Source organism: Coenobita brevimanus, chromosome 6 (assembly GCF_032717465.1).
Source record: "Coenobita brevimanus isolate Jiangsu-jjx chromosome 6, ASM3271746v2, whole genome shotgun sequence".
NCBI classification, from domain to species: Eukaryota; Metazoa; Arthropoda; class Malacostraca; order Decapoda; family Coenobitidae; genus Coenobita; species Coenobita brevimanus.
The window spans coordinates 68,162,776-68,181,643 of record NC_136959.1 but is presented as its reverse complement, the minus strand read 5'-3'; the positions used below and the strand labels follow the sequence as shown (position 1 = coordinate 68,181,643).

The 18,868-nt window shown below is 44.4% G+C and overlaps 1 protein-coding gene across 1 annotated transcript in view; it reads right to left on the bottom strand.

Moving 5' to 3' along the window:
- Positions 1 to 18,868, bottom strand: part of Pura (Puratrophin-1-like) — a 559,794-nt gene that overhangs the window by 389,206 nt on the left and 151,720 nt on the right. Inside the window, exon 13 of the mRNA XM_080273930.1 lies at positions 15,573 to 15,695. Coding sequence (XP_080130056.1) covers positions 15,573 to 15,695 — 123 coding nt within the window. The remainder of the gene's footprint in view (positions 1 to 15,572; positions 15,696 to 18,868) is intronic.

Below are 18,868 nucleotides of genomic sequence, written 5' to 3'. Positions count from 1 at the left end.
AAAATCTGAGTGAGGAGTGTGATAAAAGATCTGATGTTATGAGTTGGCAGATGCAACGGGAGTCTAGTGTGTATAAAGGCACTGGACAATAGGAGCGGGTTGGACCTTAGCTGTCTCTTTCTGTGTGTGCGGGCGCCTGTGTGTGCTCCTCTCTACACACTCCTGGCTTACCCGTCCTCGCAGTACACTACGACTACTACGCTTAATGCAAATCCAGGCACAACAAACACGTTCTCTTGTCACACTACCAGGAGACGGCTGGGTCATACGAAGTCCATCTCTGACCATTCATGAGACTGGAACAGATCTTCCACATAAAAGTAAAGAGTTTAGTGAAGAATATATTAAACCTCTACAATCTTAAGTATAATAAAGAAAACGTTCCAACCCACCCTCCCAGCTTCCCTTTTAGGTTAGAGGTGGGGAAGGAGGGAGAGGGGGTGGAGGAGAAAGGGGGGACGAGGCCCACTGTCAGCAAACAAAAAGTAAACACTGACGGAGGGCGGGAGGAAGGGACAGATGGAGGGATGGAGGAGGCAGGGAGGGAAGGAGTACGAACCGAAGCAAACAACAACACACCTACTGGTCCTTTCCGAACCGTTTATTAAAGAATAGGAAGAACTATAATACAGGAAGAGGGAGGGAGGAATGAAGAGGGGGAAGGAGAAAGGAGAGGGGGAAGGAAGAGGGAGAAGGAGAAAAGAGAGGAGGAAGACAGAGAGGAATACGGGGGAGAAAGAGGAAAGAGACCGAGAGGAACAAAAGGAACGAAGACGAGAGGAAGAGGGGGGAAGAAAGAAAGGGGGGAAGGGGAAGAAAGAAAGGGGGGAAGGGGAAGATGAGAGAGGGGGAAGAAGAGCGGGAGGGTAGACGGAAGAAAGAAAGGGAGGAGGGAGAAAGAGAAAGGGGGGGAAGGAGGGAGAAAGAAGGACGGGGAAGGAGGGAGAAAGGAAAAGAGGGAAGGAGGGAGAAAGGAAAAGGGGGAAGGAGGGAGAAAGGAAAAGGGGGAAGGAGGGAAGAGGAATGACAGGGGGGGGGTCGCTGTGGTGGCCTCCCAGGTTGTGTTGACTCAGTCACACGGTCAACAAGACAGAGGGAGCGGAGGGGGGAGGGGGGAGGAGAAGGGAGGGAGGGAAGAAAGAGAGAAGGAAAAGCGGGCGATGGAGGGTATGGAAGAGGGAGAAAGAGAGAGGTAGCTGGAAATGAAGAGAACAAGAAAGATGAGGGTGTAAGGGAGGAAATAGAAGAGGGAGAAGATGAGAACTGGGAAGGAAGGGGGAGGAGGGGGAAAGAGGATAGGAAGGTAAAAAGTGTGAAAGAGAGGACAAAGAAAATAGTAGGGAAGGAGAGGGAGACAAAAAAAGAAAAAAAGAAAGAAATAAAGACAGTGGAGGCGCAAGAGGTAAAAGAATGAAACGGACGTGAAGGGATAGAAGCTGTGGATGCAAAAGGAATGGAGGACATGCCGCGGGATGAGTGGAATGGGATGGAGCAGGAAAGAAATGAAGGAGAATGAAGGAGTTTGAATCAGAAGGGCGTGGAAGGATGAGAAGGTCCAAAGAATGTAAAACGTGGAAGAAAAAACTGTTGAAAGTATACGGCACAGACAGGACAGTGGAATGAGGTGGAGTTGGAAGGAAATGGAAAAATGTCCGTGGAGTGGAAGGATGGAAGGGGGGCGAGAAAAAGGGCAGATGGCAAGACAGATGGTGGAGGAGTGGATTCGGGGGTGGAGATGAAGGTGGGAAGATGAGAAAGGAAGGGGAAGACAAAGAAGTGGAGAATGGAAAGGGTGCAGAAAGAGGGTGTGAACGACAAGGAAAGACGGAAGAATGTGAAGAGATGAGCTGAGAGAGAGAGAGAGAGAGAGAGAGAGAGAGAGAGAGAATAAGAAGAGCTGTAAACCTTGACTTCAATGATGTCCTTTATTTTTCAGCACTGTCATACTACTTCCAGACGATTTTATTCAGCTAAAGGGAGACTTCTTATAGTTAAAAAGTTTAATAAAGACTACATCTAATCCCTGCAGCTCAAAACCCCCTCTTGTGGGGGGTACAAACTGTCGAAATGTTACCAGGAAAAAAGCAATAAAAAGATCACCGCGCTCATACGCTCACCTTGGCTCGCATATACCTTGCGCTTTGTGACGCAGGTAAAAATAACCCGTGAAGCGTGGAGGGAAGGGTATGCAGGTGAAACTGGAAGAAGGGTAGCGGCCAAACCCACAAAATCCTCATTAAATCTCCAGCCCGAGACCCTTTTTAAATGCCTGGCTGGATTATCCCTTTACCGCACAAGAATTAAGGGACACGTTTGGGTGGTATCTACAGAGAATGATGGGAGAACTTAATTAAATGGAGTTTGTGGAGTGGTCAGAGGAGATAATTTACGACGATGACGACGACGATGATGGCGATGATATAAAACAATGGCGTAAAGAATATTAACATATAAATAATAAACAATACCAAGAAGAGTTTTCCAGTCCTTTCACAAAACCTAATGACAGACGATTTTAATCCCTACAATATGATCACTTCCCCCCCTCTCCCCTCTTATTCTTGCTGCCACCAGACAAGGTTACTCTGATTAGGAGAGAGATTTCGAATTGGAAAGGTTAGATATATCTTTCAATATTCCCTTCACTGCTGAAGACCTCCCATAAACTAAACAGTAAGGTGATGACAAGAATTTAAAAAAGGCACCATCCTACTGAAAGGGTTCTTTATATTTTGACGAGTGGACACCTAAAATCAGCGGTAAAAGGTTAATGAGTAAATGAAACAAAAAAACATGAAGTATGCATTTGGTCGTACACCAATGAAACGTAAGGAATCTGTGAATACTGTGTCGCTGATTTTGTAACATCTTCACCTTCATCACTCTCATCCAAATTCCTTCTTGCAAATCAGGTGCTATTTCCCATAGTGAGGACGAGGGAAAACGATCGTCCCAGTTTTGGTCTTCGGTCTTTCTCTCTGCCTGCACTGCGATCAGACATCTTGGCATTAACTCCAGCTCAGGTCTTTCGCTTTCTTCTTCTTTCTTTTTTTTACAGTAAAATTTCTCCCCGTTCCCCTACGCCAGATAAGGTACGAAACTGCTTAAAATACAAAGTGAGGACCACAGTAAAAAATATATATAATTTTTGGTGCTGCATTCAATTCCAAGTACGGCACCTGTAATTTCCGAGAGCATTTTAAAGAGAGGAGTACAGGAAGGGTAGGTACAAGCACTAGGGTGTACATGTGGCGATAAGCAGGAGGGGTTAAGAGGAAGCAGCCCAACCCACACGACCCCCTGCCTCCCCTCGTGTCCATACTATACAAGACACACAGGGAATGACTAACACTGAAGCTGGACACGGAGGCACGCTCGTTGCATGCTCTCGGGGATTGCTTTTTTTTTTTCCTTCCAAGAAAAAATTACAGAAACGATTGAAAAAAAAAAAAAAAAAGTACCACACGCAGGCCCGCGAACGCTGACTGATAAAAAGAGCTTTGTCTCACACACACACACACACACACACACACACACACACACACACACAGAATCTAACCAAGAACATATCGTCCACTGCCGTTCAATCCCAATATGAATAAAGACTAACAAAAAACAAACGATCATAAATATCTTGGTTACTGTACTGTACATTTTCCAGTCATACCCGAGGACTCAAGGGTCCGAAAGCAAATTGAACACTAAAAGGGGTGGTTGGTTTGGGTAACTACCGTGTCGGAAAGGGAAGGACCACTGTTAAGTCTAATTCGCTGTTTGTGCTAGGTGAAAAGTAAGTGTGTGTGTGTGTGTGTGTGTGTGTGTGTGTGTGTGTGTGTGTGTGTGTGTGTGTGTGTGTGTGTGTGTGTGTGTGTGTGTGTGTGTGTGTGTGTGTGTGTGTGTGTGTGTGTGTGTGTGTGTGTGTGTGTGTGTGTGTGTGTGTGTGTGTGTGTGTGTGTGTGTGTGTGTGTGTGTGTGTGTGTGTGTGTGTGACTGATTTAAACTGTTATCTAAAGTAACACAACGCTTTGTCAACACACACACACACACACACACACACACACACACACACACACACACACACACACACACACACACACACACCACTCATACACCCCCAAAACACATTAGAACACACACGTCCCACTATACGCACATCACCACAAACACATAGGCTAATCCACAAAGTACACAAACAACCTAAAAAAAAAAAAAAAGAAAAAAAAAACATCCACGTAAGCTCTGTCCTTGACCCTAATGGCAGGATGATGGAAGAGGAAGAAGACCAGGAAGAAGGAACTACAACAGTTTCCGATCGAACACTTTCCTTCCGGTGAGCGCTAGTGAGCCTGAGGTGAGCTGAGTTTCCTACTGGCTTCGCTCTTTTTTCTTTTACTTCAGTCATCATCATCATCATCATCATGCCAACCCTATTCCTACTATTATTAATTTCGCTCTTTTTCCTCTCTCCTTTACTTTTATCATCATCAACATCATCATCATCATCATCATCATCACCACCACCACCACCATTGTTACTTTAGCCTTATTTCCACTAATATATATGAAGTTGGCAGAATCCAGAAAGAGGAAAATTTAAAGGCAGGAGACACTGTCCTATCCTACCCACTTCTGAAAGACCATGCATCCATTCCCTTCAACACTCATTACTAGGATCGTCATGCACACTTAAAATTTACGTACAAGCCAAAGACGTAATTCAAAATGACTGTGTGCGTTATAAGATTACGTACATGAAAATTACAGCTCAAGAAATACAGGGTACACGACACAAAAATGACAGGTGTAATTAGAGCATTATTAAAACACACATGCACGTCATTAGGAGCATACCTGCCTCAGTTATTAATACCTACACGGCAATGAGTACGTGTAATCAGTGGAAAATACACACTGAAAATCATGACCACAAACACAAGCGTTACACGTGATTAAAATGAAAATACCCGACAAAGAAAGCTGTGAAAGAAATAACTGTGTCAGTCGGCTGATCCCGCCTCACACTAACGCATCCGCCTTCTATTACACACATTTACACTATCGTCTAGGCCTTCTGATCTATTTCCAACAGTCCTACAAACTATAACTTATCTTGTGGAAAGTCTGGAAATCTAATCAAATCGACAATTACTGTATATGAACTGTGAATACTCGTAATGCAAAGAAAACAAAAATTTCAATGGCACTTCCAACGTTACAATTTAAAACTTGCCCATTCAGATAAATGACGTCTTTAACCAGAGATTCTCGCTACTGCCAGACGATTATACCTATTTCACAAGGCACAAATCTAAGACATTAGTTATATGGAACATTTATAAATACTTTGAAGTAAACATGAAACTGATTTCAAAACATAACCACATGATGTCTCCTGAAGCTGACGACATCAGATTTATCGTCATGAAGCCGTCAATGTTGCAAAGTTAAACCCTAATTTTCACATGCACTGCAAACACTTCGATCAATTACACAGAACAAGAACCTCAACATATCCTAACGACGTTAACACAAATAAAAGAGCAAACGAACCGTGGGGTGACAGGAAGTGTTTTATCCTGCTCTCCGCGGCTTCACTTTCCTCACAACTCCTACTGTTTTTCTTCTTTTTACCACACCCAACATCCTGGTTTCCGAGGAGCAACTTTTTGTTTCGGCCACAATCACAGTGCAGGCGTTACAAGCACAGAGAGTGACGGCGCTTTCTAAACAATGTATTCCATCGGGTGAACACATTTTATACAGATTGCCACCAGCGTCGAACCGCCCTTGGGATGTCCACCAGATTCACTACAAGCACCGGGATGTTATTTTTGTGATATATATACTTTTTCCCTGATACATGGCAATTTTACTGAGCTCATGGGAACACCCAAGTCGTGAAGGCCTCTCCAGTTCAAGATGTGTCTCCCGACTGAAAAAGATGTTAGCTGACAGAAAGAATTTAATAAACAGCCAGCGCCTGACAACGCTTTTTAAACAGTTAACGGTATTCAGTATGGCGGCCGATTATTACGCAGACTGCCACCAGGAGAGCAGACTTCCACTAGCGTCACACTATCTTTTGACTGTTCTTCACACTCAAGTTCAAGGGCTTCAGGTACCATGACACTCCCCCCCCCCCTTTTTTTTTTACATTATTCTTGCTGCTGCCACTCTACGTTACCACAAGCGTCAAAGCTCCCCGAGAGGCAAGCTTCAACACTTCTGATACACCGCCTTATATACTACATTCTAGCACGGCTGTTTTCAAGGGCATGAACCTCTCACACTCACGAGGATAAGAATTATCCCCCTTAAGTCCTTCATTACGAAACACCTTCCTGTTGAATAAAAATCATCTGGAGGTAGCAAGAATAAAAAAGTCATCGTACTGAAGGGGTTGAGTACAATCCTCGGTTACTTCAAGCCTCACCATTTTCGGTGATGAAAATAAATGATATGCAAAGCTGTTGGTCACTTTTACCTCTCCAATAGGTAGATATCCTTTTGCAGTTTGCTGGTGAGACGATCATGTTCAGCACTGGAGAGCCAGCTGGTACTAAGGGAACTAATGAAGACTGTATCTAATCCCTCTACTTTTAAAAGTCTACCCTGGGAGGTATCACTTTTAATATGGACTCGCAGGTCCAATGTTTGGTTGCTTCGAGATTATCAGCTTTCCATACCGTCTGTCAAAAATGTTACTCTACATATACCCAGCAGCACAGGACTGGTATCATACAAACTATCAAACATTTTCAGCTTACTGGTACAATGAATTACAATACTTGCAAGTTACTGGTTTCACTACCCCAAGTTCCACTATCAAAAAAAGAATTGCAGAAAAAACAAAAAAACCTGGAAACGAATCTAGACCCCCCCCTTCCCGCTCCCCATGAGGTGCGTGTAGAGACATACTGTACCAGGAGCGGACCCCACTAACAGCCATGTCCCCCCGAGCCAACAAGGAGGGGTGTGTGGGTTTACCTGGAGTCAACACAAGATCTCACACCACACACTACTACTACAGTCTCCCACTTCCCTCCCCCCCCCACATGTTCTTCCTTTGCTCCCTCCTCTTCCTTGCCATTTGTCCTCCCATTCCTATTAATCAGTCCTTCAGTGCGAGGACGGCCACCTTGTTTCATTCGAGAGATTCGGGGACACTTTGGGAACGAGACTTCAACCCGTGGGCTATTTACTCATTTATTTATTTATATATTCATTTCTAAGGCAAGACGATTTCAGTAATCTTAGGTGAGATAATTCGGGCTGTGGGGGTTAAATCCCAGTCTTTCCTCTACCACTCTTCCGGAAGGGGTTGGCACCACTTGGGAATATGTTCTAGTTACTGCAAATCATTCTTACTCGACTTATGATTGAACACAGCCACTCAAAGGGCTTGGATTTCCTCACTTTAGTTTCCCCTCCCAATATTCCTAGTGTCTCCCTCTCCTCTATTTTCCCCCAACTCTCCTACATGTCTCTGCTCTCTATTTTTCCCCCAGGCCTTAACTTTTAATTGGTATGGGTTCACTAAGGTATTTCATTGACGGTACCACAAGACTATTTTCTTCCCAGCTGACACAGGTTCTAATTCGGCTTCTCTCATCTTAATAAAATAGTTTGGATTTAGCCTGGAAAACAGACCCAGGTGTGTCCATGGAGGCGGAAGGGTTAATTTTTTCCTCGGTGTCACCTGATTCTCTCCCTACCTCACCTTTACCCAGGGATCCATTAATCAACCTAAGTCACCCTTGTCCACATTCCTCCATACCAAAACCCCCTATAAGCATTCCACGATACGATGAGGAATGTACACAAGCCGTTTTCTATTTTTATAAGTGTCAGACAGGCAGAGTGAAACCTTACAATTATCTTTCTCATGCTTATCATCCTAACCCCTTTCCTACAATTTTAAGTGTAATGCGGTGCAGTATATCCAGTAAAAACAATAATTAAAACACAAAAGAGTAACTAACATCAGAGTACCCAGTGAAACAGGATAAGCAAGCATTCCATCGACTCCTTACTGAAGTCTCTGGAAACTTTAGCATCAGAAAAAATAAGAAAAAAATCGCAGTTTTCATGAGTGCAAGGAACTAATTCACTTCTCTTCTTTTATACACAAAACCCCCTAAAAGAAATATGACAAAATGGAAAACAGCTGCATCCTGAATATACAATAGCAAGCAGGACTCCAATACGCCAAAGGAAGACCACAGCGTCGTAATTTCACTGCGCCGTAATTTGGTGAAATGGAAGAATTGTGCTAACATATCGAAAAGTCACATATTCAGAAGAGCTTCGGCCCAACTTAGACTGAAACTATTGCATCTTTCAAACAAATATGTGGGTCTGACTTTCCCGTTTATGATGTGGATTTAACTCTTCTGTCCATAAGTGGGTATTATTCTTCTACAGACCAATGCATTTCCAATTTGCCAACCACTCCCACACACGTGAGGGGGGTAGCCCATGGGAGCACGAAAGGGTCACTGCCATTAGCATATTCCCACAAGAAGCGCTTCCTTAAGTACCTTCCAGTATCTTTTAACGTCAGTCCCAGTAAGTACTATACATGTACCAACAACTCCAAACAGCGAATAAACACACAAGCAATTTTCTGTAACCATGCGAGCCTTTGATCTTACCATATCGCCGCATCATTACACACTTTTTAAGTTTTTAGCTAGATGACGACTTCTCTATTTTTACTCAAAGAAACACCACTGTATTCAATTTACGAAAGACGTTCTCGGACTAATATTCACAAATCTCTTCAGTCCGAGGTGGTGTTTTTAATGATTCAGGCCAGCGACAGACTATTCTGATCAGCTTAGGGTGGATGTCCTAGGATATAACGTTGTACTTCCCCCTCCCTACATAAGCTGTTCACTTAGTTCTCAGTTAGTTTTCTCCAACCATCCAACCGTTTCCGTCACTCTCTTGCTCCACAATCTCACTACGCCACCTCCCCTTCTTAGTGATCTTCCTCAGCCTTTCCTTCCACTCATACACGATCTTTAATCCCAGGCGGGTCCCTCTCATTTAATCCACTAAGCTGTCGTGGCCCCTTCTGTTTCAGCCAGTGGACGCCCTTCTCGTCTTATTCTTGCCGCCTCCAGACGATTTTGTTTAACTTCCGTAGTGACGGGGTTAGAAACAGTCTGCACAAACCCTCCTCACAGCTCCTTTTCTCTACACCGAATAAAAATCGTCTGGAGTGAGCAAAGAACAAAATAAATCTCACTTCCGTGCCTTTCATTTATTCCGCTAGGCTGCCGCTGTCGGTGGAAGGGGTCACTCTCTTCCGCGTGCCTGTCTGTCGTGAGCCATAAAAACAGCCGCATCTCCTTATCCGACCGCCGCTTTCAGATCCGAATTCCCTTCCTATTCCGGCAGTGGCTGGCTTGCTGGGTTTCGTTGCGTTAGAGAAAGGACGCAGAGAAAGAGAGAGAGAGAACGCGGGAAGGGTGAGCGTTTGTGACCCCCTGTAGGCGGGAAAAACCTTTACTCTCGTCCTTGTTACCGTCAGACGATTTTATTAACATATAGAAATTGCGTTAACTATGAGGAAGGGATACAAGTCGAGCTGAAACTGTTAACTCATCTCTCTCTCTTTTTTTCTCACACACACACACACACACACACACACAAAGAAAAAAAATCGACGTGGTAATACTCGTAATTCTTCCATCTAAACATTTCCCATCACACTGCAAGCAAGACACATTTCCAGTAACCCTCTCTGGACATAAGGATCTTATCTTTACCTCGCTATCGCCAGACGGTTTTATTTAGTTGTTTTCCGTCCTCAAAAGAGTTAAGTGGCACAGCGTGAGGGTCTTCGTAAGCTGCTCACGTTCCGAGGGTGTGAGAGAGAGCCAGCGATGAACGTGAGCGACTCAGCAGGCAGTATTTTGGATGTGTGCTGTGAGGAGGAGGTGGAGGAGGAGGAGGTGGAGGAGGAGGAGGTGGAGGAGGAGGAGGTGGAGGAGGAGGAGGAATCTTCTTCCCCTAGAAGTTGGAGGGATGGAATGAAGAGGAGATGGTTGGAGAAAAAACTGGGAGAATAGCTGGAGAGAAGAGGGGAAAGGTGGAGACAAACAGCGGGGGGATGGACTGCTGAATGGATGGAGAGAGAAATGGGGAGAGGTGAAAGGCAGAGAAAACGGGGCGGGGGGGAGGATGAGGAGAAAATAAAAGAGGTAGGAGGCTTAGACAAAAAACATGGGAAGGTAAGGGAAGAACGGGGTGGTAGAGGAGAAACACAGAGAGGGGGAAGGAATGGAGAAAACTGAGAAAGAGGGGAGATGGGGAAAAAGGGGTGCTAGAATAAAAGAAAAAAAAAAAGTATGGCAGAAGTAGGGGAGGGAAATGACGTGGGCGGAATGAAGGATACGAATAAAAAATGGGAAAGACAAAAAAATGAATGAAGGAAAGGATATGGAAAAAAGAAAAAAAAAATGTTTGGATTGGGAAGATGGGAAAAGGCGATTAATATATGAAGTACAGGATACCAAAATAAGGGAGAAATGAAAAGAGAAAGGGAAGGCTCATAAAAGGAGGAGGAATAATTAATACCTGAGGAGAAAACAGCTTTGAAATTAGATACTCTTAGATGAAACAGTCGTGCGGGAAAGTAACCCTGAAATGAGATACCGGATAATACAAGCGTGAAAGAAGGGAGACGAGGGACGGGGAAGGAAAGATGGGAAAGAAGGGGGAGGGGAGGAAAGAAGGGAAGAGAGGTGGGCAGAGGAAAGAATAACATGAGACGAGAGTGAGAAGCAACAGGCCAAGGGAAGAGGTGCAGAAGTAGGAAAGTCACAGAAGATAAAAGCAAACTAGTCAATAACAGATGAAAGATCAATCCCGTCAGCCTTCAGACTTTTTTTTTCTCCTGTTTCAGAAAAACTGTCTGGATGTGACTTAGGTAAAATAAAGCCATCAGACTGAAGGGACTATGCAAACAAGGAAGAGAGATGAGAGAGAGAGAGAGAGAGAGAGAGAGAGAGAGAGAGACGAGGCTTGAGAAAGGATGACAACATGACTCTTCCGGCGGTCAGTGGAATGAACGGAGGGAGGGAGGAAGGTAAAGGAGGGAAGGGAAGGTGGAAGTAGGGAAGGAACAAAGGAGGGAAGGTACAGGAGAAGGAAGGAAGGATGGATGCAGGGAGACAGCAGATATGGAGAATGGAAATAGAGGAAATGACTGAATGACAAGAAGGGAGGGAAGGAGGAAGTTGATAGGATGAGAACAGATAGGAAAAGGATAATGGGAGAAAGGAAAGAGAGGAGAATGAGGGAGAAACAGAACGGGAGGGAGAAGGAAAATGATGGAGGAAGGGACGGGACAAAAAAGATGGTGGATGGAATGGAGGAATGAAAACGATGATAGAAGAAAGAAGAGAGGAGGAGGAGGAGAGGGAGGGGAAGGAACAGAGAGGAAGGAAGAGGATAAAATTACGGAAGGGATGGAGGGAGAAAGGATGGAAGAGAGATGCGAAATGAGAGAAGGGCGGTTATAGAAAATGAGAGGCAGGAGGAAAAACAACCGCTATAGCAAGATTAAAGGAAAAATGAGAAAGCTAATCCGAAGTTGGGAGAAAAAAAAAGAGAGAGAGAAAAAGACGGGATGAAACGTCTAACTCTTTCAAGCGAGTTTCATTCCTATGCTGTATATACGGCAATTGTCTGGCGGAAGAGAAATAAACAGAATAAATTGCTAAAATCGTCTTCATACTATCATTTTTCGGGGGACGTGACCGAACTTACTTCATGCAGTCACTCCGACTGGGGCGTTCAAACCACTACACCACCCACTTAAAATCGTCAAACTACTTACACAACAATTATAAAAGCTGAAACATGAGAAAGCTAGCAACATGGAGAAATAAAGAGAGGTTGTAAAATAGTAAATGTATTAGTAAAGAGGAATCAGGAGAGCTAAGAATAAGAGCTAAGAAGTAAAGAAGCTAGTAACAAAGAGGGAGAGTATCTAAGAGTATCTAAGAGGAAGAGGATGAAGTAAGGAACCAAACAAAAACATGACTGGCTCCTTTACTCCCTCTTGCCTCATGGGAGACTGTGGGACCGGAAGCTAAACCAGACTCCCTCACCTCTCCCTGTTCTCCCTCACCTCTCCCTGCCCTCCCTCACTTTTCCCTGCTCTCCTTCACCTCTCCCTACACTCGTTCACCTCTTTATGCTTTTTTCCTTCCCTTCTCCCTACTTCCCCTCACCTCACCTCTCACTTACCTCTCTTTGCTCTCCCTCATCTCTCCCTGCTCTATCTCACCTCTCCCTACTCTCCCTCACCTAACCTCTTCCCTTTCACTTCTCCCTGCTCTCCCTCACCCCTCCCTGCTGTCTCACCTTTCCCTGCTCTCCCTCACCTCTCCTGCTCTCCCTCACCTCTCCCTACTCTCGCTCACCTCTCCTTTCTCTTCCTCATCTCTACTTGCCCCCCTTCAGCTCTCCTCACCTCTCCCTGCTCTCTCTCACCCTCACATCTACTCTCCCTCACCACATGATCTCTCTCTCTCTCTCTCTCTCTCTCTCTCTCTCTCAACCTTCCCATAACCCCCTCACTGACCTCCATAACCTCTGTCATCCACCCACCATATCTCAATTCCCCCTCACATTCCCTCCCCTTCACTTCTCTCCCACCCAACCCTTTCTCTCTCTCTCTCTCTGTTACTACTACTACTATTACTACTACTACTACTTCTATTACTATCTCACACTGGTCTACTCCCACGCCCCCCGCCCCATCGCTCTGGGCACTAATAACATAAAACTTAAGCCTTGACCCCCGCCAGGATGCTGTGTGTAAGCGGCTTTCACTGGTCCACGGAATTAATTACTTGAATGACGATGGATACACACACACACACACACACACACACACACACACACACACACACACAGTTTCATCTCAACAGGATTTGCATATGTACTACCTGCCTACATACAACAGCAACCAACCCCCTCCCCCCCAAATTCAGTGATGTGCAATAAGGCCTCCGAAATTACAGTGCTTTCACCACCACCCCTCTATCGTGCTCCCTCACCCAAACTCAGGTAATTACAGCAGAGATGGACAAAGTGGTTTTTGTAATAATGTTCAAAGAGACGGCCCAGTTGCTGTATTCGTAACCTTTTTTTTTTTTTTCTTTCTTTACTATTAAGGACTGGCATATGTTATCTTTACCTGCACGGCCACCAAACTTTTCACAAGTCACCATTAAAAGTGAAAAACACGATCACGCAAAACTATTTCTGGTAATAATTCACTACTATGGAGATCTGTTTAGCATAATGACTGGTTAAGATCCGTTATAAATACTTACTCTAGTAACATCTCCAATACCACATACTCAAGTATATATATATATATATATATATATATATATATATATATATATATATATATATATATATATATATATATATATATAAGTGAGAGCCACACACCCACGCACCCCAACCCCCCCCATCCTTCCTCTTAACTCTCCCACACCGTCAATTTCACCTTTGCTCCCACATACTCTGTTCCTTCCTCAGCTGCTGCTTCCCCGCCTTCAGACACACTTCAATAAAGTCCCTGAATCCGGTGACATGCTTTTTCTTTCAGCTTATTCTCGCCATTCCCAGACGATTTTCTTCAACCTAGGAAAAGCGTCTCTTACAGAAGGATTTAATGATGGTTATACTAAGCTCCGCCCGTTCAAAAAATCTCTCCCAGGCTAAATAAAAGTCTCTGAAATTAGTAAGAAAGGTGCTGTGGTACTGAAGGGGTTAAGTTTCTTCCATTCCCTCTTTTATTTGTTCTTCCTTTCATCTTTTCCTCCTCTATTCCTTCTTCCTTCCCTCCCCACCTAACTCCCCCTCCCTCTCCTTACTACCCCATTCACCAGCCAACTTAATTTCCCTTGCCTTCCCTCCGATATTTACTTCCCTTTAATGTTTCCCTCCTTCCTTTCTTATTCCTCAACCTTCCTTCTTCCATCTCTCTTTTTCCCTACCCTTTCCCAAGTTATTCATCCTCTCTTGTGCCTTTCCCCTATTCTTCCCATCTCCTTTCTCCTTCCACCTCCCTCCTCACTCATCGCCAATCACCTAAGCAAGATTAAGTTCAATAACTACACTATAATCAAGCCCAATCACTCTATGTCACGCTTTCTACAATATATTTAAGTTTGTAATATATGGTACAACTTTCTAAGCGGATAATTAACACCCCTGCCAACTAAATGCTTTCTTCCTTATACAACACTGGAGAGCTGGGGTCAAACGTTCAATTACAGTCTCCAAGCTCAAACCCTAATGATCTTACTTAAATACCAGACGATTTTATTATGCTAACTGTGCGTCAAGGGAGCCTGGGAGTGTTAATGGTGTAGGCTGGAGTCTCCCTTCACCTGCTCCAAACCCCACCGGTGTATATATATTAATGACCGTGACTGTACGTGACTCAGTAATCACTGTGGAAATATTCACTCCCTTCAATACAATGATGCCTCGTCTGCTTTGTTTTTGGTAAGGGCACACAACCTTATTCAACTCTGGGAGATGTCTTGCGGGCGCGTGCGCGCGCAAACACACGCACACACGCACACACACACACACACACACACCAAAATTCCACAACATACACACATTAAATAACCTACAGAGATGTTTCTATTGCCAAACGCCATGCTATTAGCTGAAATATATAGCCTACTATTTGTGTGTGTGTGTGTGTGTGTGTGTGTGTGTGTGTGTGTGTGTGTGTGTGTGTGTGTGTGTGTGTGTGTGTGTGTGTGTGTGTGTGTGTGTGTGTGTGTGTGTGTGTGTGTGTGTGTGTGTGTGTGTGTGTGTGTGTGTGTGTGTGTGTGTGTGTGTGTGTGTGTGTGTGTGTGAGAGAGAGAGAGAAATCGGTACTGGTTTACAATGGTGTCCCTTCATAGGAAGCCCCATTTTCTCTGGACAGCCCACCACCCATGTTCTTTCGTGCCTTGAGGAGGGACCCTTATAACTTACACATGGAAGTTAAGGGTAACCAAAAGGAAGAAGAGATGTGTCAAGTTATGCTCAAGGGAGGATATTGCCGTACTATTAGCCTAACCGGGAATGAGGGGATGGGGCGAGACACGAGTAGCTGTACTGTACAATCCCAAGTTTATTGAGAAATTGTTATTTACGAATGATAGGATAGGAAGTGCTCCTCTGCAGTTATTTAAGGTGGAGGGTTTTGAGTAGGAATTTTATAATAACGTCAGGGGTACGTTGCATCTTCTAGAAATTTCAGGAGGAGTTACACCAATGATACCATCTCAAACTTGATAAGGACCTTGAAAGAAGTCTAGAAAAGTAGCCCGGGGGTATGGTCACAGTTGTTGAGGGTCCACGCATCCGGAAGAGGATCATTTGAGTCCTGCAGCCATATTCTTCAGTGTGGTAAGTATGCAGTCCTTGATATAAATTCCAGCACCAAGAAAAAGAAGGATGTATCGCCTTGCCGTAGACGAATTTCGATGACAATTTCAAGAAAAAGTGCATGTGGAAATATGTGGACTTACCGTAGCGACAGTGTAGAACTTATGGAACTCTGCCTGCTGCCGTGTGATGCCCGTCAGTGTGTCGGCCAAGGTCTGGTGTCTGGCCAGGGTCTCCTCACCGCGCCCTAGCAGCCACGCCACCACCTGTCAGCGAAGAAATGAAGGCTTAGGTTATGCCCGCTAACGTCAACAACTACAGAATAAAAAGAAAAACATGACGGCTCAGATCTGTGCATGAGATGGAAGGGATGTCGCTTTATAAAAGTAGGAATGATAATGAGCATAAATCCAATGAGCGATACTATAACATGGGAGAACTAGCGGCACACAGCGAAATGATGTGGGAGATGATAAATGCCTATAATAGTCCATCAACAACATTTATCTCGAGGCTGATACCGATATTAAAATGAACGCACCACGGGGATATGACACATTCGGTTCTACATGGATCCTGAAGGTCGTGTAAAAGCTTCGTATCCTCACAAGAGAGAGAGGACATGAATATTACTCACCTAAACAGCAAGCCCCACTGATAAAATAAGCAAGTTAAATCCTTGAAACAACATCCTTAAAACATACTATCGCTGAGGAAGGGAACCATGGCAGGATGTATCATGTGTATGCCTACTTTCTGGTTCATTAGGTACAATTTCACCACAAAAGGTACGGATTTTTGCGCAGGTACAAAGAGATGTACAGTGGTTCAACACAGCATTTCCATCGAAGCAAAGACGAAATTACACCACTACCTTCACTACGAGATATTTACCAACAGCTGTATGAAATCGTCTGGTGGTACTCAGAATAAAACCAGTTGTCATCGTACTACACAGATTCACACTGTAATAATCAACATCTGTATACACATTTGGATCTATCATCATCATCACCACCAGCATCATCATCACCACCAGCATCATCATCACCACCATCATCATCATCACCACCATCATCATCATCACCACCAGCATCATCATCACCATCACAGCAACAGCATCCTAACGCTATTACCATTACTATTTTTTCAACTGAGAGAGAGAGAGAGAGAGAGAGAGAGAGAATTTAAAATGTGGAAACTGGGAAAACGCAAGTGCCTGCAGTCCGGAAGAGACGCACTTTAAAAATACACGAGGAATGAAAGAAGGTGCGACGAGTAAAGGACAAAGGAAGATTCTCTCTCTCTCTCTCTCTCTCTAACAGCATCAAAGAACCCGACTGAGAAAGAAGGTAGCTGTTTCCTAGTTATGCAAGTAGCAATTTACATATTTTGCCTTCATGGCCTCCGTCGCGGGGTGGTGAAGATGGGATAAAAACTACTGTACTGCACCTTCTGTTGTCTATCTATCTATCCATCTATTCTATCTACCTCCTCAAGAGCATCAGAATACTCGCAGTTACGCAAGTAGCAATTTACATATTTTGCCTTCATGGCCTCCGTCGTGAGGGTAGGGTAAAAACTGCACCTTTCGTTGTTCCCGTGGGAGGCACTAGACTTACGACACTCCTATGGGTGGCGTCAGAGATAAAGTAGAAATACATACGTACATACACAGAGAAAGAGAGAGAGAGAGAGAGAGAGAGAGAGAGAGAGAGAGAGAATGGGGGGAGGTAAATTGCCACCTGCGTAACTGAGAAACTACCACGTTCTTTCCAAGACGGACACCTTGATGCTGTTGCTCATGATGAAACTCTCTCTCTCTCTCTCTCTATCTCTCTCTCATTTAACTTATAAGCACTGACCAACGACCTTCTAGTTTACTCTAACGCTAGACTGTTTTACTCGCCAGTGAGAAGCCTTCCGAGGTGGTTTAACGAGCTAAGAATAGAGACTGGAGAAGTTAGAAAACACAGCCAACAATATATCGCAAATCCTACATCGCCAGTAACCTAAGCTGCACCTGATGATGATGATGATGACTGTTGTTGATGATGATGATTGTGATGAACTGGACGGCTTATTGTCGAACTCCTAATGACACACTTCGCAAAATAACACCCTTTGACAAAAAATATAAAAAAATAAACAAAAAATGTACTGTAAATCCTTCTGCATCACTGACCTAAACTTCTGCTGACCACACTGTAAGGACTGCCAAAAGCGGCTGATGGCAGGAATTGTTGTGATCCGCTGGACCTCGATAACGTGTGTGTGTGTGTGTGTGTGTGTGTGTGTGTGTGTGTGTGTGTGTGTGTGTGTGTGTGTGTGTGTGTGTGTGTGTGTGTGTGTGTGTGTGTGTGTGTGTGTGTGTGTGTGTGTGTGTGTGTGTGTGTGTGTGTGTGTGTGTGTGTGTGTGTGTGTGTGTGTGTGTGTGTGTGTGTGTGTGTGTGTGTGTGTGTGTGTGTGTGTGTGTGTGTGTGTGTGTGTGTGTGTGTGTGTGTGTGTGTGTGTGTGTGTGTGTGTGTGTGTGTGTGTGTGTGTGTGTGTGTGTGTGTGTGTGTGTGTGTGTGTGTGTGTGTGTGTGTGTGTGTGTGTGTGTGTGTGTGTGTGTGTGTGTGTGTGTGTGTGTGTGTGTGTGTGTGTGTGTGTGTGTGTGTGTGTGTGTGTGTGTGTGTGTGTGTGTGTGTGTGTGTGTGTGTGTGTGTGTGTGTGTGTGTGTGTGTGTGTGTGTGTGTGTGTGTGAGTGTGTGTGTGTGTGTGTGTGTGTGTGTGTGTGTGTGTGTGTGTGTGTGTGTGTGTGTGTGTGTGTGTGTGTGTGTGTGTGTGTGTGTGTGTGTGTGTGTGTGTGTGTGTAGACAGATAGTGAATTCTACTTTGCTACAGATACAAATAGCACCTGATGATGATGATGCACTGAAGCTGATAACAGACACAATAACTACACTATCCTTGGAGAAAAAAAGTGTGATGAATCCTACCCCACCAGTGACCACACTAAGCTGCAGAGGGAAGGAAAAAGCTGTTGCAAGAAGCCCACTGTACCTAACGTGGTGGTGGAACGATTGCCTCCATACGTCACGTTACGGGGAATCTACGTCACAGGCAGCTGACTATTTTCTCTAGATGGTCTTCACACACCGCCCTTGAGGATCTCTGAAGTGTTGAGGGTTGGACACACTGCACAATGGAGTAATTCTGATTCTTGATCGATATTTGCTACTCGCCACTGCATCCTCGACATACGGACTTCGAGTGATCCTGTACTTACTTCTTAATGACCCTTTTTCCTAAGACTGAACTTGAATAACCAGTGATTCATCAACCCCTTCACTACAAAGCTCTCTGTAACATTATGCATCAATCCACGAGAGGTCCACTGTGAGATATGAGCATTCTCACTGGAGGCCGTCATTTCTGGTTTGTTTACACTATCTCT